The sequence below is a fragment of the Corythoichthys intestinalis genome, chromosome 1, assembly GCF_030265065.1.
Source record: "Corythoichthys intestinalis isolate RoL2023-P3 chromosome 1, ASM3026506v1, whole genome shotgun sequence".
Taxonomy (NCBI): Eukaryota; Metazoa; Chordata; class Actinopteri; order Syngnathiformes; family Syngnathidae; genus Corythoichthys; species Corythoichthys intestinalis.
The window spans coordinates 65,934,538-65,957,299 of NC_080395.1; the positions used below are offsets into that span (position 1 = coordinate 65,934,538).

Sequence of the window (22,762 nt, forward strand, 5' to 3'; positions counted from 1 at the left end):
GTTGGCTGAGCTGAAAATCGATGTCTGTGAAAGAGTTAAACATCACTGTTAAAACTGCTAAATGTAACTCAATTCAATTTACAGTGTGTAGCACTTTAAAACAATGTACTGCACACATTAAAACCTTAAAAACCAAGCTATTCTAGTGCGGAGGAGAATATAGTCTAAAAAAGTAGATCTTTAACCTATATTTATTAAAGGGTACGAAAACGCAAAGGGGGTGTGAGACATCAATAGAACCGTTATGTGCCAAGATAACAAATATTGATAAAGTTAACAAAAAAATCAATCACATTAATGAGCAATTATCGAAAATAGATCGAAAATGACGAACATTTCCGAAAGTGTTCCGGAAACAGCCGAATGGCGCAGGAACAACACTACAAGTGAATGAAAGTCGAGGCGGAGCCAGGTGCCATTGTTTTTTATCGCCGAGAGAGTAGCGTTCGGGTTTGTTTGACCAAAACATCACTAAAATGGTTCAAAACTGCTGTGCTATGTAAAGTACAAATAGCTATTTATCGGAATATAGTATCCATGAGTTCCCGAACGCGAAAAAAAAAGCTGGACTACGCAGACAATGGGTAAAGTTTGTCCGTGTAAAGAGGGCTAATTTTCTAGACCCAGCGGAGCCTCCGGCACGGTTTTCTGTGGCGCGCATTTTCCACCTGAAAGCTTCTCGAACTACGGACAAGTGAAATCGGGTTTTGCTAAAAGATTGCTGCTCAAAGCAGATGCGGTGCCCACCATACACACGAAGCCACCTAAATGTCCCGAGATATCAAGAAAGAGGACGATGACTGGCAAAGGAGGCTAAGGCTAAGCAAAGGAGGGGAGCAGCCAAGCTCAAAATGTCCAGAGTGAGTACTCTTTTATAATAAATATCACGCATTGGATACAGGACTGGACACATGTATAAATTATCGCTCGTAAAATATATTGAACAAATCCTCTGATCCCATTCATATTTGTGTCTGTTGGCAGAGCGAAAAGCTATGATAGCGCAATAAATAATAATTATTCAATACATTATTTTGCGGTCACGGTGTATCAGCTTCACAAAAAGAAATGCAAAACAAATCATTCGGTGTTTCCCACACGATCTGCTGCCGATGTTTCATCAGTGTCATTGCTCCCCTCAATGACAGTTTCATTACGCTGCATTGGCGTTCGTATGGGCTCAAATTGGTAACCTAAAACACCAAAAGCTTTTTTTTAAAGCTTCGTAACTCTCCTCGTCACCATTAGATGAACATTCGTTACGTCCTTTTACGTCGGATTTGTCGCTGAAACTAGAAACAAAATTGTCTGCCATCATCGCCGCCATTCAGTATTAAAGCACTGAGCCTTTTTCTTGTTGAAGAAACACCCCTCCCTGTCAATTCTGAATTCTCTTTTATTGACAACGAGGGGTGTTTCTTCATGAGGGAACCTGGAATATGTGCAGGACGAACACAATGCATCAGCATAAACAGCTCAAAACACCCCTAATTCTCCCCTCACTAGAAGGAATTATATAGACCCTACTCACATGACGTCACAACCACGCCTCCGCGCCATGTTGTCCGTCTACTTGTCGTGTATATGCATTACCGCTCCGTAAATTCCTCCTATTATGGTGTGTTTTTCTGCTCGTTAACATTAATAATCAAAATGGTGAAGGCGTGTGTGGCGGTTGGTTGCAATAACAGAGAAGATAGACGGAGAGACTTGAAGTTCTACCGTTTTCCGAGAGACCCGGAGAGGAGAGCGAGATGGACTGCTGCAATTCGACGAGAAAACTGGGCTCCAAACGATTACCACGGATTATGTAGTAGTCATTTTATATCTGGTAAGATGCATTTAATATATATTTAGAGGGTTTTGGGCTGACAACCACAATTAAGATCATTGCGAGACTAATCGCCGACAACATACCGTTTCAAATTCAAGATGTTTATTTCTTCCACCATCACTACATTTTGAATAATATTTAGCTGGTACCAAGTGAAAGAAGCTGGCCTCGTTTACGGATCATCAGTTAAACTGGTGTGTCCAAACCTTTTGCAAACTGGGCCAGATTTGGTGTGGTAAAAATGCGGGGGGCTACCTTGGCTGATTTACATAGAACAATATATTTAAACAAATGTTAGCAAGCCCTTCTGTGTGTCACATTTGCTTTATTATTTTTTTTTAATTGATCATTTCAACAGTCTCGTCTTTGTGGCGTTCTCTTTCGACACTCGGGCTCTTGCGAAACTGCGGTCAAGCCACCCTTCACTCGTTAAAACGAAGTCAAGCTAGCCGCCCCTCATTTTGTACATGTCAGCGTGTCTTGTTATTATCGCGTCACATCGAACTCTTTGACAACAGCGACTGTCTCTTTGCAAATGAGGCAGACACGGTTGTTGCGTGTTTTATTGAAGAAATAGTCCAATATCCACCTATCCTTGAAGCGTCGGTCATCGCAGTCAACTTTTTTTTTTTTTTTTTTTTTTGATTGTCGCCATTTTGGAAATCACACAGGGTAATGTTGCTTAGAGTGCTGTTCTTAATGTTTTTCAAAGTTTCGTGAGAATAGGCCGAGTTTCTGTGGAAAAGATAGTTGTAGATATCAGGGTAGCAGATGTCAGGCAGAGAGGGCGAAGACAACGGGTCGAAAAATATCGATTTAGGCATCAAATATGGATCTGGCGAATGGATAGACTAAAGCTTTTCCACATAACGCCTTTTATGCAACGCATCCAATGAGTTTACAGCGTCTGAAAGCACCGGGGCTTCCATGAATTGCTCTATAAACTGAATGACTAATTGAAACCATTGAGAAGAGGGCTAAACAGAGACTGACAATATGGCGGCCGGGTACAGCGACACGCCATTCTGTGACATTGGTGAGTAGGGTCTATAGATGCAGACAGGCGCTGCCCCCCTATTGGCCGGTGGCACTCTCTTCACTTGTAATGAAGTCACGTACAATGACAATCGATCCAAATTTCTGTCATTTTCTTGTGTGTAATTACACGAAGTGGCATGATATGAATACAAAAGGCACACGTTTATGGATAAATGATGGAATATTAACATTTCCCCAGGGGTTGACATACCCTTTAAGGCCTATATTAGTGATGGTGCTGATAGCAGGGGGCAGACTATTCCACAAGCCGGGGGCAACAATCGCAAAAGACCGATCAACCTACTGTTTAAGTCTTGACATACAGTGCTGGCCAAAAGTATTGGCACCCCTGCAATTCAGTCAGATAATACTCAATTTCTCCCAGAAAATGATTGCAATTACAAATGCTTTAGTAGTAATATCTTCATTTATTTTGCTTGCAAAGAAAAAACACAAATGAGAATGAAAACAAATGAATAAAAAATTACCATTTTACCAAAACTCCAAAAATGGGCCTGACAAAAGTACTGGCACCCTCAGCCTAATACTTGGTAGCACAACCTTTAGACAAAATAACTGCGAACAACCGCTTCTGTTATCCATCAATGAGATTCTTACAATGCTCTGCTGGAATTTTAGACCATTCTTCTTTGGCCAACTGCTCCAGGTTTCTGAGATTTGAAGGCTGCCTTCTAAAAAATGCCATTTTCAGATCTCTCCACAGATGTTCTATGGGATTCAGGTCTGGACTCATTGCTGGTCACTTTAGAAGTCTCCAGTGCTTTCTCTCAATCCATTTTCTAGTGCTTTTTGAAGTGTGTTTTGGTTCATTGTCCTGCTGGAAGACCCATGACCCTCTGAGGGAGAACCAGCTTTCTCGCACTCGGCCCTACATGCAAAATTTGTCGGTAGTCTTCAGACTTCATAATGCTATGCACACGGTCAAGCAGTCCAGTGCCAGAGGCAGCAAAGCAACCCAAAAACATCAGGGAACCTCCGCCATGTTTAACTGTAGGGACCATGTTCTTTTCTTTTAAGGCCTAGCTTTTTTCCCCAAAAAGCTCTACTTTTGTCTCATCTGACCAGACAACATTCTTCCAAAACGTTTTTGGCTTTCTCAGGTAAGTTTTGGCAAACTCCAGCCTGGCTTTTTTTTATGTCTCTGGGTCCGAAGTGGGGTCTTCCTGGGTATCCTACCATAGAGTCCCTTTTCATTCAGACGCCGAAGGATAGCACGGGTTGACACTGGTGAACCTTAGGACTGCAGGACAGCTTGAACTTGTTTGGATGTTTGTCGAGGTTCTTTATCCACCATCCGCACAATCTTTTGTTGAAATCTCTTGTGAATTTTTATTTTCCGTCCACATCTATGGAGGTTAGCCACAGTGCCATGGGCTTTACACTTATTGATGACACTACGCACGATAGACACAGGAACATTCAGGTCTTTAGAGATAGACTTGTAGCCTTGAGATTGCCCATGATTCCTCACAATTTTGCTTCTCAAGTCCTCAGACAGATCTTTGATCTTTCTTTTCTCCATGCTCAATGTGGTACACACCAGGACATAGGACAGAGGTTGAGTCAACTTTAATCCATTTTAACTAGCTGCAAGTGTGATTTAGTCATTGCCACTGCCTGGTATGTGCCGCAGGTAAGTAACAGGTGCTGTTAATTACATAAATTAGAGAAGCATCACATGATTTTTCAAAGGGTGCCAATACTTTTGTCTGGCCCATTTTTGGAGTTTTGTGTAAAATGATAATGATTTAATTTTTTTCCCCCATTCTCTTTTGTGTTTTTTCATTCATTTAAAGCAAAATAAATGAATACTACCAAATTATTTGGAATTGCAAACCTTTTTGGGAGAAACTGACAGAATTGCAGGGGTGCCAATACTTTTGGCCAGCACTGTAGGAACTTGAAAAAGAAGCTGGCCGGAAGAACGAAGAGCTCCGGCAGGATTGACCAGGAAAGGCGCCCGGCCGCTAACAGAATTAAAAACAAACGGTAAAAGTTTCAGATCCATTCTAAAATGAACTGGAAGCCAGTGAAGTGACGGTCACACGGGGGTAATATAATCACACCTAGATGCACTGGTTAAAAATCAAGCAGCAGCATTCTGAAAAGGTTGCAGACACGAAATAGAGGACTTGGAAATACCAACATAAAGTGCACTGCAGTTGTCAAGCCTTGAGCTAATAAAGGCAGAAATTGCTTTTTCAAGATCACGGCGGCTAAGAAAAGGCTTTACATTGGCCACCTGGCGAACTGGAAAAAAACTTTTACAACACAATTAATCTGTTTTTCTAGAAGCCATGGTATTGCTAAAATCAGAACAAATCATTCTCTTCTGAACATTTTTCACTCTCCTCAGTCTATTTGCACCATACTTTAGGCTACTAATTGATTAGACAAGACACTTAGTTCCTCGCAAATTGCACAATGATTGAAAGTAGAGTTAAGAAAGCTGGGTTGTTGAACTAATTTGTTATAAGTCAACATGAGGTGTTCTGTTTTGGGCAATAGTTAGTTTAAAACAATGCAATCAGACCAACAAAAGCTGTACAAGTAAACATCAGATGCTTCTCCTTAACTGGAAAGCAATGTTTTTCCACTAGATTACGAATTTGTAATCGGGGTGTAACGAATCATTGAATATGTCAATGTTTGGATTCATATTCTTACTAAAACAAATGCATCGATCTCTGCTCGGCAGGTTAGCTTTCTAGGTGGCATGTTAATCTAAGATTGTTTCAAAAGGTTTTTCATTCATTGCATTGATATAAGGAAGTAAATCACTGTGTTAAAGGCAGATTTTCTATAAATGTTTATGTACGGCATGTGACAGATTTGTGTCTGATAAGCTTTACAACCTCCTCTGACTCTGGACATTAGTTGGCATACCTTGCAAGCTCATCCGTGCTGGGGCAGGCCAGTAACACGGCCTCCTGGGAAATGTCAGTCATGGTGTGGCCCAGCGTGTTTGTGAGATGCATGGCGTGGTGTACGGCTGTGTCATGAAACTCCACATCAATCGCATTGTCTTGCTCATCATTGTAGCCTCGCACTGTCCCCACAGAGTTCCACATCTGAGAAAGACTTAGCATTAGACACTTTTTGGGCAGCTACAACTAAAACTTATTTTACAAAATGTGAGTCATGAACAGTTCAGAATGCATCATTGCTAACTACCATAAAGCGATGAGTGAGATGGATAGGGGTGGAGCCTGGTTGAAAAGCTTTCTGAGGTGGCGTCGGTTGTGGCCCATCATAGATAGGCTTCAAAGTCGCAGGCATAGTTGCTGCATTCATCATGGCACTGTCAGCATCATCATCATCGCCATCAAACTTAGCTTGACCAAGCTTTAGCGAGCCGGAATCTGTGGAGTGATATCATGAGAGACTATCATCTATAATTTACTGGAATCTCTGTCTGCCCTGCTTTATTTGGAGACTGTTGTCAAAAAAGGGTGCATCTTGGCAAAGGAAGAACAAGTACGTATATATTTTCTAAGCGATTGCTCCATTAATGGCCACAAAAAAATAAAAAAAATATATGATGTAAACCAGACAGAAATGTTTCCACCACCAGACGTTACCATTGGCGAAAGAGTCAAGCACGAAATGGTCTAAAATAAATCTAAAAGTGTTACATTTTTTTTTAACATTTTATATATTATCATTAAACTCTTATTTATTGACCCATATGTTCTTGAGTGTATGTCTGTAGAGCTATACATACTATCTCCTTCTTGCAATAGAAAATATAAGACAACAAGAGGTTGGTACAAGCACTGTAGACAATTCAAAGTTCGCAATTGGACAACATTAGTTGTCCAGGGTGTTCAACGTGCATTTTAGACAAAAGTAGGTGGTTCTGCGTCCTGTATTTGATGCAATTCTGTCCGCAATGGTGGTGACATTACCCAAATTTGATGGCACGTTTGAACACGCTGTAGTCTAACTAGGGATGCAACGATACAGTTAAGTCACGGTTCGGTACGATTTTCGATACAAGGGACACGATTTGTTTTTTAAATTTTTTTATTTTGCTAACAAGCAAAAATAATAATGACATCATATAAACATGCATTTTAGTGTATAATATTTATGTGGTTACTCCTTACTGATCTGAAGAAATTTTGTATAAAAGTGCTGAGACCAATCTTTACTGTTTGTAAAGTGAGGCGGAGCACACTGTTGATTGCTACAGCTCTCTAAGCAGCTAGGTTTACCACATGAGCAAAATTTCCTATTTGTGGTCCGAGTCCATGCGTGTCACGTACTGAATTAACATTATTTAGGCCGTTATTTTAAAACAATCCAATGCAAAATACAGTAAACGAGTGTGATTTCTCCTATTGCAACACCCTCATATCTTTGAAACCTTGGGACAATCGTAAAGCAACACTCATGTAGCACAAGAAATTAACAATCAAAATGTTGAAGATGTGTTTTAATCCAGTGAGTTTTGTTCACCAAACAACACTGCACAGAAAATTACTTCTCTATTTGTTGCTGTTTACACAGAAACACAAAAAAAAAAAGTTTAAATGTATCTACTAGTGCTGCAACGATCAATCGATTAACTCGAGTAATTTGATTAACTCGAGTAATTTGATTAGAAAAATGCTTCGAATCAAATTTTGCTGCTTCGAGGATTCGTTTAATTAGAGTGGCGTTGTAATGGTTTGTTTTGAAAGTGTTTGCATTTTGTTTTATTGATTTTGGTGGAAATGCTGCCCTGTGGGAGCAATCTTGAATATGACAACTCATCTAACATGGTTTGATCCAGCTGCTCCCTATTACGATCTGGATAAGGTTCTCAGTTTTTGTTTGAGCTAATTTGATTGTTTATGCATTTCTAATTTATCTTAGAGGTATATTTAGCAGTTTTTTTGTGGGAATATTTGTTTGAACGATTTATTAAGAGGATTGTTTTTAAAAAATTAGCATTCAATAGCATTTAAGATATCGGACCTTTGCTATGCAAGTTAGCCAATTGTTTCTTTACTATACTTTGATCCTCATTTACCATAATTTTTGCACTATAAGGTGCACTTGACTATAAGTCGCTACCCACCAAATTGGCGCGAAAATAGCATTTCTTCATAGTTAAGCCGCAGCTGTCCTCACTATATTATGGGATATTTACACCATAATATATTAACCGGTATAACTATTTTACAGCGGCATCATACGACTGTCATATGACCAAATGAACCACCATGAAACTTTGAACCAATGGGCTATAATTCTTCATTGCTTCAAGAAGCTTCATTTGGCCATCACTGCTCCGATGGGAGAGACATGCAACCTCTGCTGTCAACACCGTTGTTGTCGAACATGCATTGCAGCGCAACAGATGTAAATAACAATCAACATTCCAGTTCGTGCTAATTATTTCTTTAGTTACTGTTCCAGTTGTTTAATGAATTGCTAGTTATGATATTTGGTAAAACTTTATTTGACAGTGGCGCCATATGACTGTCATTAGACAATCATAATTATGACATGACACTCATGAGTAGTGCTGCAACGATTAATCGATTAACTCGAGTATTCGATTAGAAAAAAATATTTAAATTTAAATTTTGCTGCTTCGAGTATTCATTTAATTAAAGTGGCCTTCTAATGGTTTGTTTTGAAAGTGTTTGCATTTAGTTTTATCGATTTGGGTGGATACATTGCCCTCTAGTCTGCCTCATTTCACGTGACTGAATCCAGCTGCTCCTTGTTAAGACCAACATAAGGTAAGTTTTTGTTTGAGCTAATGTTTTTTTTAATGCATTCGTAAAGTAGTTTATGGGTATATTTAGCCGTTTTTTGTGGGACTGTGTCTGAACCGTTTGTTAAGAACATTATATATATATATATATGTATTAAAAAAAGTTTTATAGCATTTAAGAAAGCGGCCTTTTGCTATGTAAGTTAGCTAAATGTTCTTTTGTTGTACATAGATCCTCTTTTTTTTTTTTACTGTGAGGCTCAGCTCAGGTATTTTAATTTTTTATGTTCCTTATCCGATTACTCGATTATTCGAACTAACTAGTTAACTAGTTCATTGATTAATCGATTACTAAAATAATCGATAGCTGCTGCCATAGTCATGAGCATTTATGAATACTTATAACAGATGTCATTTAAAGTTATCCAGCAAATTATCTCATTTTGAATGGATGTAAAAGATCCAAGCTGGATTTAAATGGAGTTAGTGACATAATTTGACGGATGACACTTAATGACATAAGCATTCAGTAATATCCATGATAGTGTCATGTCATAAACATGACGGTCTTAAGGCAGTGTTATGACGCCGCTATCAAATAAAGTGTTACCTATTACCTCAAATAAATCAACAAATAAACCGCACTGGATTACAAGCAGCAGGATTCAAAATGAAGGAAAAAGGTAGTGGTTTACAGCCCGAAAATTTAGTTTTAAATGCATGTATTGCTCTTGTGAAATTAAAGTACAATTCTGCATAGTTTGAAGAAACACTCAAGAAATGTATTTTGTATTCGCATTTAATGCTCTTTTGAAAGCAGGCCTTTGTTTTACATCTCCAAAAATTTACTCTTCAGCGTTTTACATTTTCCTAATCCGATTACTCGAACTAACTATTTGACAGATTAAATAAATAACCGATAGCTGCAGCCCTAGTATCTACATTAATAAGAAAAGTGACTGTGCACCAAACACTGACCGAGTGAATTTTCATCATCCAGGACAGCTCCTCTGTTCTTCACCCGCCCTGTCGCAGGTATGATGAAATCGTCATCATCATCATCCTCATCTTTATTGATCCCAATGGCAGCTTTCTTTGAAGGGGAGTTGGCATCACTCCATCCTTCATCCATGACATGATCATCATCATCGTCATCAAATAGAGCTTCATAGCCTTTCTCTTCTTTCTCTGCAGTCACCTAATTACAATCCAGAACATCTTAATTGTCGGGCTTGAATGTAGTTTAAAACCGTAGCAACATTGATAACGAGCACAACCAACAACCAGGCATGAAAAGGGTCAGAGCAGGGGTTAAGAAGGTGAGAAGGGTGTGGAGGAAATATGTTCCGGTACACTGTACAACTAGGGCTGTCCAAAACGACTCATTTTCTCCTGATAATGTCCTCCCGATTCGGTTCTTTCTTTCTCCGGGCTAATCATATCACATTTTGCAACTGTCAATGATACCGATGATGATGACAACAAACATTTCATTTCATTCGTCAGCCGACCATTTTTACGATTAGTCGAGTAATTTAATTTTTATTTTCACATTTTTTAAAAAAAAACTAATTTAGCAATGAAATTTTTTATTACTCTTATTAATTCACAAAAAAATTTTGGAACACTTAAATTCTTTATTCAAGTACAAATAAACACGTAAAAAAACACAATAAATCACAAATAAACAATGAGGTCAAATGCTGATAGCCTTAACTAGTGCAAAAGAATGGAATGATTCAGAACACGGAGTTTGCCTTTCCAACATGATTCACCAAAACAATTCCTAAACAAAATATCTAGCATTAATATTATAGTATACTACTATATATAAAAGTAGTATAATAATTATTCATTGGCAATCAGATTTTTCTAAAAGGGTGTCATTTTAAAGCTATTCTAAGTGAAGAATCTAATTCTGAAGTATGTGCGATTAACTCCAGAAATCGCTATTTATATGACGAACATGATGTGCTTTTATTTTGAACTATTCACTGGAAATACGTTCGCTAAACCGCTAACCGAATGCTTTACACACCGCAAAAAAGCTCTTTTTGGTCATTGCATGTGGTGTCAGTAATCTTTTTTTTTTTTTCCTTCATTTTTTTTCCGTTTGCAAATGCTGTTAAGCAGCGATTTTTCATGGTTGAAGTGTCACCTTTTAACTGCAAGTTTGCGTTTTGGAGAAGATTGCCAATGTTTTATATCAGGCTAAAGTAGGTTGCCTTTTTTCCCCATTAGCCTCAATGTAGCAATGCTAACGTTTATAGTGTTTAAAATAGATGTTTCCTTATTTTGCATGTCTGAACTTTAATTCTACGGCGTGTTGATGACCAATAAACATCTGTTACAGGAACTGGAGTCTCATGTGCCATCAACACGCACGTGTACACGCACGCACGCGACGATAAAACGCAGCCGTGAAAATTACCGCCCTCATTTTTATTTACTGCGCGATAAATGGACTCATTGCATATCGCGACAGGCTTAGCAACTTCAATAAAACATGTCGTTAGTTAGGTGTTCATTTATAGCCGACATGCAGCCAAGCTTGGCATTGAAGAGACTGGACACAACAGTGTACCTTCCTTTGCTTCGTTGAAATAAGTTAATGTTTTGGCCACTCCGGTGCGCTTTTTTTTGGCTTTGTGCCGCTTTCCCCGCTTGCATACCAAGTGTCCGACATTAAAAAAAATCTCCCCACCCCCCTTAAAAATTTTCTCCTCAGATCTACACAGTTCACGTAGGTCACCCTTTTTAACTTCAAAACAGCGAATTTCGCCAAAAGGTGAGAGATTTTCATGCCTGAGCAAGGCAGGCTAAATGCTTCTCTTCGCCGAGACGGTTCAAAAGAGTCGAGATGCATCATTCACAACAATTCTTCCTTGACACCAATTACTATTTTCGTAATATGGGGCAAACGGGAGTGGCTCACCGTTTTTTAAATTCACCATTTTATCCATTAAGGACAGAAATAGTTTGATGAAATCCTTGTAGCACGTAGTAGACTGCAAAATTATTGGCCCACAGATTCATGATAGGATACTCACTAATATCTCTATTCTTTTCAAATCCTATTCTCTGTAATTTGCAGAAAAAAAATCACCTTTTCACTGTTAAATACTCTGGCCATAGCCCTGTTTAATACAAGAATATGGGTATTTGAATATGGAATATAAATATTTTGGGGGTCTGACTTACTCAATGATATTTGCTATTTGCTAAACAGCTCATTGTGTGGAAAGTGCAGACACTGTATTAGATGATTATTTAAAATTTTAATTCACCATTTTGTTATGCATGAGACAGCTCTTGGCAAATACATTACCAGTATCTTGAAGCAAAAGAGTTATATGCAGATGCCATAATATCGAATTGGCATTTGAATACAGCAGGAAGTGTACTTTTTGTAAATGTTTACACACAACGGAGCAATACCTTGGGCATGGTTGTTTTAGAGATGGATGGGCTGAAAGACTCCAGAAGGCCTAGGTGGCCTTCAGTGTCAGTGTAAGCAATTTGACTGCCTGAAGGGTGCCAAGCTAAACTGCACACCGTGAATCCCTTCTCATGCTTCTGCCTGTGGAGCATAGAAGGCAAATTTAAGAAAATAACTTGCCTACTTTCATTCTTTATTATCTTTGAAACCACCATTAAAATAGTGTATTATTTCATTTCAGATTTTCTCACATACGTTACATACCTTTCGACACACAACTTGCTTTCAATGTCCCACACTGTTATGAACCCTGCCACGCTGGCAGCTGCCAGGAATTGTCCACATGGGGACCATGCAGTCACATTGATGGGCTAAAAGCAAAAACAGTTGTCAAAGCAAGATACTATGGAGGACCAGGAATTGCAAAAATTAAATAAATAAATACACAATGAAATACAGTTTTAAATGTGTCATTAAAATTTCAATAATTATTTATTTATTTTGATTTTTTTTATTTATTTAACCATTTATTTATCTCAACATTTATTCATTTATCACAACATTTATTTATCTAAACATGATTTTTTTATTTCAACATTTATTTCATTATTTATTTATTTAAACATTTATTTCACTTTATATTTATTTCATTCCTGCACTCTTGTTCCCCTTGTTCCATATGAAAATTTTTTATCTGTCATTGGCTCATCAAACTCATTGGGCGGTTGTGAATTTCCCCAGGTTTGAGTTGAGCGAGTCAAGCTACATGGCTCTGGAGTCAAGTGATTGCTCCTCCTTTCCCAACATGGCATCATGGCAGCGGTTGCTGAGGTTCTGCATGAGCTCTCGCTCGCGATAAACCGCTGTGTTTTGTAAGACATGTGCTCAAGGGACCAAATTTTCTGCGTAAACGTGTTCTGCTAAGTCTAACATGTCCGTTATTCAATCCAGAGAAAGCTCATGCAGAACCTCAGCAATCGCTGCAATGCTGCCCTGTTGGGTAGGAAGGAGCGATAGCTTGACTCCTGGGCCACGTAGCTTGACTCGCTCAACTCAAACACTGCCTAGTTCAGGGGTTCCCAACCTATTCCACTAAGGCACACTGTGGGTGCAGGATTTCATTCTTACCAAACAAGATGACAACACTTTTTCCCCAATCTGGTGTTTTACAAGTGCAATCAGTTGATTGCAGTCAGGTGTGGCTTGTTTTAGCAGAAGCCTCATTGGTTCAACTGTCTCTGCTGGATCGGCTGGAACAAAAACCAGGACCCACAGTGTGCCTTGAGGACTGGGTTGAAAACCCCTGGCCTAGTTCACGCCCCAACACAGCGATTGATGAGCCAATGACAGATAAAATTATTTCATGCGGTACAAGGGGAACATGAGTGCAAGAATGAAATAAATGTTGAAATAAATAATTAAAAAATGAAATAAAAAATTTAATAAAAAATATTGGACTAAATAAATAAATGTTGAAATAAGTAAAAATGGAAATAAATAAATATTGAAATGGAAGCATTTTAATGATACATTTAATAACTTATTTAGTCAATTATTTAATTTTTGCACTCCTGGTCCTCCATAAGTTACTCTATATACAGTGTATGCATATATATAATTCTCACAAAAAAGCAGTACTTTTAAACTGGCTTGCTCTCCTCAACAATGCAATGTTAATGGGTCAATAAGTATGCTGTTTTTTTTTTTGGTTTTCCCTTGAGAAATAGACTGTGTGGTTTCTGCTGCGACCAAATCACCCTTCAACCTTTTCAATGCACTGACTCTTACACTATTTTTATTGGGTGTTGAAAGTTATTTTTTGGGCCAACAAATACCAGCCCTCAAATTGCATGCTTTTAATCAAATCATTTTAGCTTCTGTCTATCATTTGTTCTAATGATGATAAGAAGTGACGTAATTGGTATTGAATTTGTTGAAATACAGTGTGACCCAAGAAAAAACCCCAACAAAGGCTACGTCCAATGCTTGATTACAGAACCCTGAGTGTCTTGACAAATTTAAAGAGGAAGGATAGCCACAGTGTGCTACAACAAAGCTGTTTGCTAGCGCCGAGAGCCGTTAGCCTTAAGTTAATAAAATAACCAACCACAGGGATTTTTAACAGGATTTTGTCCATTGTTAGCATCTAGGTCAAAGTAAAGTGGATGTTTTTTTTTTTCTTTGTAAACAGTTACTTTTATTTTTGGTTTTAAAGTTCACCGTTTTTCTTTTGAAAAGACAAGTGGGACTTTAGGTGTGTGGCTCCCTCTAAAGGCCGCTGCAGATGGCGAACACATTCGACTTATTGATTTTAATATCCATCCATTATCTACCGCTTAATCCGGGGTCGCGTCGTAGGAGCAGCAGCTATAGCAAGGAAGACCAGACTTCCCACTCCCCACCCACTTCAACCCGCTCCTCCAGCAGGATCCCAAGGTGTTCCCAGAGCAGACGAGAGACAGTCTCTCAAGCGAGTCTTGGGTTATCCCCAGTGCCTCGCACTGATTATAATTTGCTTATTAAATATATTTTTGAGTAATCAAATGTTTGTGTGACATTTCTTTTTGTAAATATTCCATATTAGGACATGGACACCTACGACTTAATAGTCAATTCCGGCGTATTTATGGGTTTTTAAATGGATAAAGAATTGATGGAAGCATCTTCTATGTTATACTTTACAAACCTCTTTAGAACAAAAATACTTGGTGTGTTGTTTAGTGGATTCTTTCATAATATGTTTAAGCATTCTCTGTCTCTATTACTTTAATTATCAATAAAAGCATTCAAACTGTACACTAGCGCAAATTGAATCTACAACAATAAAAATATTGCAGATATGTCAATTCTAACTGCATGAAAAGACAGCTTGGTGAAGCTCACCTGAGTCGGCAAATCATCAGACAGAGTGCTCACATGGTCCCAGGAGCCTCTCTTGTAAAGGTGAACCCTAGTATCCACAGGAACTGCCAAAAACTAATGACATAAATTGTGGATAACATACACAACGTACTGTATAATAAGAAGATGAAAACGTGAACAGTTTGGTCAAAACCTTTGCTGTGCGAGGTTGCCAGGCCAAGCGACATATTGATTTTGCATTGCTGACATCATTGGTCTTCTGCAACAGAGGCCAGCTGATCACCTGAGACTGAATACATGCACAAAATGCTATCACACAGACCAGCCACAGTATGAAACATGGTGCAGGCTAGTGTTTATCTTTAACGTACCTGCTCTTCAATGTTCCACACAATGACTGAGCCATCACAGCTGGCAGATGCCTGTTGAAAGAAGTATTAGTAATAAATTAATGTTTGATGTTTCTCATTTCATGGGTGTCATGCCATTCACTACTTCAAGTACAACTGAGATGCAGATACACTATGTACAGTATGCAGCTGTTTAATGTACGAAACATTTTTGACCAACACATTAGCATTTATTATTTAAAAGAAAATTGAAAGGCATCTTATACATCTTAGAATCAATTGTAACACTTGTTCACCAGTCAAGCAGAGGTGGTGGAAGGAGGGGGGGCTACAGATAAAATTCTACTTCAAATTAGCATTACAGTACATTATGTTATAACCAGGGGTGAAAGGGGCGAGACTTTCTTGCTGGAACTCCCTGACATAAAGGTCACCACGCAGCCGCATGCTGTACCGCATTCAAACAGGAAGGATTGTCTCAGGAGTGATTTGTTCGAGGATTCAAAGTATGTATTACCGTATTGGCCCGAATATAAGACTGTGTTTTTTGCATTGAAATAAGACTTAAAAAGAGGGTGTCGTCTTATATTCGCGGTCTATACATTATACCCATTCACGACACTAGATGACGCCAGATATCATGGAAGCGATGTTCCATCCTGACAGATCTCTCGCCCCATTCACGACGCTAGATGGCGCCAGATATCATTGAAGCAATGTTCTGTCATGATAGATCTCAGCTACTCTCAAGTTTAACCAGTTTGCATTATTTTATTGCAATGGTTTTCCTTATTCAGATTTGTTTCAAGACTACAGTTACAGTTATGCAGTTATTGCAATTTTGTTGTTTTATCAAAATAGATTGGTTTATTCACATTTCAAAAACCAGCAGCCATTCATTTACAAATGTGATTGCACTTTAGTTTACATATTTAAATGTTCAGATATTAAGATTTGAATGAGGCTAAATAACATGGTTTTTCTCTCAAATATATTGTTATAATCATTTGTTTCGAATGTGCTGTAACTATTTTCTGTATAAAATTAATTTGGTGTTCAAAAAGTCTTTTTTTTTCCCCAAACTTGAGTCTTGAAAAAGGGGGGGTCGTCTTATAATCAAGGCCGTCTTATATTCGGGCCAATATGGTATATTTTTCGTACCATGCTCTGTTTACATCAGGCGGCCGTTAGCTACATTCACTAACAGACTAGCATTGTACTTCGACATATTTACGTAAAATAAATGCTAACTGCATGTTTTTTGTTGTTGTTGCTTTTAACCAAGAATCAAGACTGTTTTACGTACATATCTATAAAGAATTCGGGGATTTAAGCATTTATTCACAAGAATTTTCACAGGAAAAGCTCTGTTTACATCAGGCGGCCGCTAGCCGCATTTACTAACAGACTAGCGTTGTACTTTGACATATTTACGTAAAATAAATGCTAACTGCACATTTTGTATTTTTTTTTGCTTTTAACCAAGAATCAAGACTCTTTTTACGTCCATACCTATAAAGAATTCGGGGATTTAACCATTTATTCACAAGAATCTTCACAGGAAAAGCTCTGTTTACATCAGGCGGCCGCTAGCTACAGTATTTTCACTAACAAACTAGCATTGTCATGTCATGTGTCAGTCTCTCAGCTAATTCAACGGACAACTGTGTCCAGGGTTGTTTGCTGCAGACACGCGCACATCGATGCAACATGTCATTTACTCTGAGACAGAGCCGGTGGGCAGAACTCCATGGAATAAATAAATAATGAATATCAGCGTACGCCAAACATTCGTGCTGGAAGAATTTATAAGCACTTTATTAAACTAAACTAAACACTTGCGTATGTAAATTTGACTGTTAGTAAATTATTTTCCTTTAGAAGATGCATGTGGCAGATTATTTAACATGGCATTTTGACAGTTGCCGTCACATTTTCGGCACCAAGGCACCATACCAGATCATTACGGTCCTGAATCTTTACCATTACGGTGTGCCGGACCGTTTCGAGCCCAGTTTCCCCCCTGGTTATACCCCTGGTTTACCTAGCACATTTTATACCTAATTTTTTAAATGTTTACGTTTTAAATAAATAAATGATTAGCAAAATGAAAGACTCCGTTATCAGGATTTTCAAGATCAAATCATTAAAACATAATTATATCTCGTGCGAAGACATACAAAGGACTTGAATGCTGATTCACCATTATGCAGTACAGTCTTCGCACAGCTCCAAATGCTCGTAATTTTATTATTTTTTACTAGTGATGCACGATAATACATTTTTCAACCGATATTGATAACCGATAATTTCCTGCCCCTTCCACCCGATAACCGATAATGTCACACCGATAATTCTATTCAAATATGTATGTAAAATTTTAAAGTATACAAAGATCAAATGTTACTGTGCAAAAATGTAATTTAGTGCTATTTTTTTCCCCATCAAATGTGAATATGTAGTAAATTCCAACAACTAAACAATGGCAATGACGTTGTGTAATGGTAAGCTTTTGGCAACAATTACAGAGAGAGTAAACACCCAAGTTGCACAAAAATGCCTTTAAAAGTAAGCCATTGAATTTGAATTTATTGTCATTGTCATCATCATCATCATCAACATTAAAATCAATGTCACAAGAAAGGAGAAAGAAAAAAGAAAGAAGGAAATCGTCGCGTATGTTTGTTTATCCAAAGAAGATGAGAATAGACATGACAAAGGAGACGGGAAAAATAGCAGAAGCTTATCGGGACCCGTCCCCCAGCCACCAAGGTCGCACAAGCAGCATGCTCTGGATCAGTCCAATGACAGTCTAACACATTTCGTTCAAAAGTCATTAATTGCCATGGAGATTTCACATATAGTAATTTAAGTATATAGGATCAGTTCATGTCCAAGTAGGTGAAGGGTGAAGGCCTGGGGTGCTTTGGAGGCTCTCATGTATTGTATCCACCGTAGAAGATTTCTAGTCAGCGTCCCTTGCCCGGTTTAGGAAATTAGTCATCATCATCTCTGGCCCGGTTTGCCCGAGCGAGTCTCTCATGATCACGCATCTCAGCTTCAATTTTTGTGGCCAGTCGTGCAGCGGCGTCACTTAGCATTGACTGCTCCTTCATTAACAGTGCCAACTCGTCGCCGTTGCGTCGAACAACCTCCAGTGTGTCATGGAGTTGATTCTTCATCCTGATCGAGAAGCGACGAACCCAGAGAGCAGCAAGTAGCAGCAGGAAGGCTAGAGCCAGCAGCGTGCCGAAGATGTACAGATCCTCAGCGTCCTCTATCAGGAGGGACGTTAGGCATAGCGGCCTCCATTTACCCCAGGCGTCCTCCACATATCCAGACGTGAAGGTGGTCACTGGGCAAGGATGTTGACCCGAAATGCTTTTACAGTTTGGTATACTTAGCTCAATTGTTACACATTCCATCAACTCCTCGATAGCAGTTGATCTGTCATGCTGGACATCAAAGTTAAACACATTTTTGATAAAAATAGCGACACCCCCACCTCCCTTAGATGTCCGATTTACTTGGGCTACGTTGTATCCGTGCAATTTGAGGTCAAATCCTTTGTTGTCGTTAAGCCATGTTTCGGAGACGGCAATGACATCAAACGTGTTCTCGAAGCTTTGTAGGTAATCTTCAATGCTTTCAAAATTTCTGTAAAGACTCCTGGCGTTGAAGTGGATTAGTTTTAGCTTGCCGTCATCATCCATAGAGTTGTTGTATTGTTCTGTGGTGTAGTACTTACAACTGTTCGGCATGTTATTGTAGAAGTTGAGGTCAGGATCAAGACTGTCAATTGGTTCATCATGGGATTCATCAGTCTGGACATCCAGAAGATTTGTGATTGATGTCATCATTATCTATTCGAATGGTGTCAGCTCCTCCAAGCTTCGCACAACTCTTATCTTCATGTCTTGTGTCTTGACAAGGATTTTGCAATCAGAGACCCAGGTGCTGTCTATTTTCCCCTCTTTTTTGAGCTGACGCGCTTTTTTTGCTATTTGAGCATTCCGGCGAGTCAGGTTATCATTCAGAAAGATCTTCGTTCCCTTCAGGCAGCGACGCTGCGCAAGCAGGGCAACCTTGCTCTTGTGGTCAGTTAACTTCACGACCACCGCCGCCGGACCCCTGCCCCCAGCCGGGAGCAGAAAGCAATGGGTGATGTCTTCATCGTACACCTTTAATCCGGCTTCTTTCAGCTTGTCAATTGCTTGTTGAGCCACAGATGGGCTAGCCGCCTCGGCATATGATCGGGGCGCCAGTTGTAATCCAGAGACGATGAGATCGTTTGCGCGCCTTCCTTGGTCGAGATCATCAGCCAAATTTTCCAGCCTTTTGAGGCGCTCATCCTTATCCTTGATCTCTTGCTTGAGCTTCTGGATTTCAGCGCGGCTTTCAGTTCGCAGCAGCTGAAGTTCTTTCATGACCTCCTTTTCAACAAGGTTGGTCAAGGCGGCCAGGGAGGCCTCTATTTTCTGGTAGGAGGATTTAACTTCTTCAAGATCTTCTGATCTCAGAGCCTGAGCGCCTTTGCGAGACGACATAGTTGAGCCGTATTTGATTCCATTCCTAACATATATCACATTACGACACTGCAAAAACACCTCCTTAAAACTAGCAGAATTGGACAAAACTGTTGATTGCGCACATTTGGAGGCTAAATCAAGTATATAATTATCGGATTGCATTATCGGTTGAATTTCGTTTTATCTGGATTATCTGTGTGATGTCATAATTGCCATTATCGGCCGATAATTATCGGTGACCGATATTATCGTGCATCTCTATTTTTTACATTAATTTGCTTTATAGCATGTTGCTTTGGGTTGTTTTTTTTAATTGCCCGAAAAAAATAAAAAATATAAATTTCAAGCGGATCAATAATTGCTCTATGCATGTACAATTAGGATTGTTCTCCGCGGAATCAACTGTTTTTCACCACTAATTCCTGAGGTGAACTACTTAATGGAATCTGAATTAGCTTTATTTATTTATTTTCTTTACCATATACTGTACCTTGTAAAAATGACTCGGCAGCGATCAAAAAGGTCTTGACCAGTAAATGGTGGACGAGATATACCTCCCTTAAATAAGTGGATTGATGTAATGTACAGTAGGGTAGACTGTATGTGTTATGGAGAGAATTACACACAGTCTGACTTGTAAAATGGATCAATTACATTGCAAAGATAACACCTGATTTTGTAAGGAGAATGCCATTTCCCATTCATTGACTAAATTTGACAATGATATTTTAATTAAATTTTATCAGTTAAAATGGATTAGTCATCTATCGTCATCAATGGCAGTGACTTAATTGTTTTAATTGGGCACATTGCTGAAAATGTGAACTTTTGATTCAATGATCACCCTCTCTCCCTGCTGTGTTTTTTTTTAATTTGGTTTTGTTTACTTTATCGGAAAATAACAATAAAACATTAATTATGAAGACTTCACAATCAAAGAAAATACACCAGTAATGCAAATCTACCCACCAGGAACTCATCTTTGGGGTCAAAGGTAACACTGAGCACAGGGGCTTCATGGCCCCGGAGGGTTTTCTGTTGACTGCTGTCTGACACGTCCACCACTTTAATCAAGAAGTCACTGAGGTAAGGAGAGAAATGACAAATTAGTATGTGCACACTGGTACCTGCTGGCAATCTGGTCGGCACAAACAAAAAGCGTGCAAGTTGGGCATTGAAAACAAAAAAAAAAGTAAGATATAATTATTTCAGCATCTACCGAAATTTGTTCCATTTTGTTCTATTAAATATCTAATTAAAGTGTCTAAAAAATTAGTTTAAAAAAATAATTTAAAAATCAACAACAAATACCACTGTGAAAATGCCAGCGTCAATAAACCTCCATGCTCTGCACCAAAACAAATCAATTCTGATAGCAAGCAGACATTTCCAATCACAGCTAATCATAGACCGATCTATGTGCTGTTCTGTCCGCGTACCGGAAATGTCATTTAAGCACATCAATGTGTGATGAGTTATTTTGAACCACGAGAATCATCTTTAACAGAATATTGTCCCATATGTCATGATATGCTCAAAACTGAATCCAACCAACGTGGCAAGTAAGAATTCTTCACTAGCAGCCAAAGTTAAAGCCTGAGCAAAGCAGACACGCATGGTTTAACAAAGTGAAAGCGACATTTGCTCATCTTTCAGCTCTGGTTCTTTTGAATATCTCTAGGGGACAAACTGGGGAAGGAATATGGACAAGCAGCTGAATACTCTCCATAAAACCTGCACCAATGTACTGAACATAAAAGCAATAATTTGACAAGCTTTATTTAAAAAAATTTGGCTGTTACTGAGCAAGCGCAGACCAGCAAGACCAAAATAGCTCATGATGACTACAAATATTCCTTTACTCAACATATATATATATATTATATTTTTTTTTTTTTTAATTTAAACTAGGGCTGTCAAACGATTAAAATTATTAATCAAGTTAATCACAGCTTAAAAATTAATTATTCGTAATTAATCGCAATTCAAACCATCTCTTAAATATGCCATATTTTTCTGTAAATTATTGTTGGAATGAAAAGACACAAGACAGACATAAACATTCAACATACTGTAAATAAGTACTGTATTTGTTTATTATAACAATAAATCCACAAGATGGCATTAACATTATTAACATTCTTTCTGTTAAAGGGATCCACTGATAGAAAGACTTGTAGTTCTTAAAAGATAAATTTGAGTACAAGTTATAGTTATTTTATATTAAGAAAAAGATCGTCTCCTGCTCCGCCCAAATGCATGAAGGGAAGTTGGGCAACCATGACTGTCAGTGGTGGCTGCAAATGGTATACAGGGTATACAGTATGTTCCGCGTTGTGTTCAATTAGGTGTCTTAAGAAAAAGACCGTCTCCTGCTCCGCCCAAATGCATGATGGGAAGTTGGGCAACCATGACTGTCAGTAGTGGCTGCAAATGGTATATTAAATGTCCTGCATTGAGTTCAATTAAGCGCGTTAAGAAATAGATCGTGTCTTGCTCTGCCCAAATGCATGATGGGGAGTTGGGCAACCATGACTGTCAGTAATAAAAGGCAGGGTCCATTAAACGCCTGAGTACACTCGCATTTCTCTGCCTTTTCGCTCTTACTGTGCTCAAACAGCGTCATTGAAAACTGTTCAAGGCAATGCATGAACGGTTTAATCCGTGTGTGCGTTAATTGTGTCAAATATTTTAACGTGATTAATTTTAAAAAAGTTAATTACCGCCCATTAACGCGATATATTTGACAGCTCTCATTTAAACCTGTTTAACTCACTTAATCAGGAGAAGCAAAATACCAAATGCACAATTTTAAGTACGAAAGAAGATAATTCACTTGAACAAAGAGTCAATCAACTTATTTTACAGTGTATTTCACTAGGCCTGTCGCGATAACAAATATTAGTGTGCGATAATTATTCTCATACATTATTGCGATATGCGATATTATTGCGCCCCCCCAATTTTTTTTAACCAATT

General features: G+C 38.6%; 1 protein-coding gene across 1 annotated transcript in view; it reads right to left on the reverse strand.

The window, feature by feature from the left end:
* The window catches only part of wdhd1 (WD repeat and HMG-box DNA binding protein 1), a 94,237-nt gene that overhangs the window by 39,303 nt on the left and 32,172 nt on the right, over window positions 1-22,762 (reverse strand). Inside the window, exons 6-14 of the mRNA XM_057851238.1 lie at window positions 20,753-20,864; window positions 15,276-15,326; window positions 15,098-15,193; window positions 14,926-15,018; window positions 12,307-12,413; window positions 12,042-12,183; window positions 9,582-9,801; window positions 6,068-6,255; window positions 5,780-5,964 (exon numbers count right to left, since the gene is read on the reverse strand). Of these exons, the coding sequence (XP_057707221.1) occupies window positions 5,780-5,964; window positions 6,068-6,255; window positions 9,582-9,801; window positions 12,042-12,183; window positions 12,307-12,413; window positions 14,926-15,018; window positions 15,098-15,193; window positions 15,276-15,326; window positions 20,753-20,864 (1,194 nt within the window). The remainder of the gene's footprint in view (window positions 1-5,779; window positions 5,965-6,067; window positions 6,256-9,581; window positions 9,802-12,041; window positions 12,184-12,306; window positions 12,414-14,925; window positions 15,019-15,097; window positions 15,194-15,275; window positions 15,327-20,752; window positions 20,865-22,762) is intronic.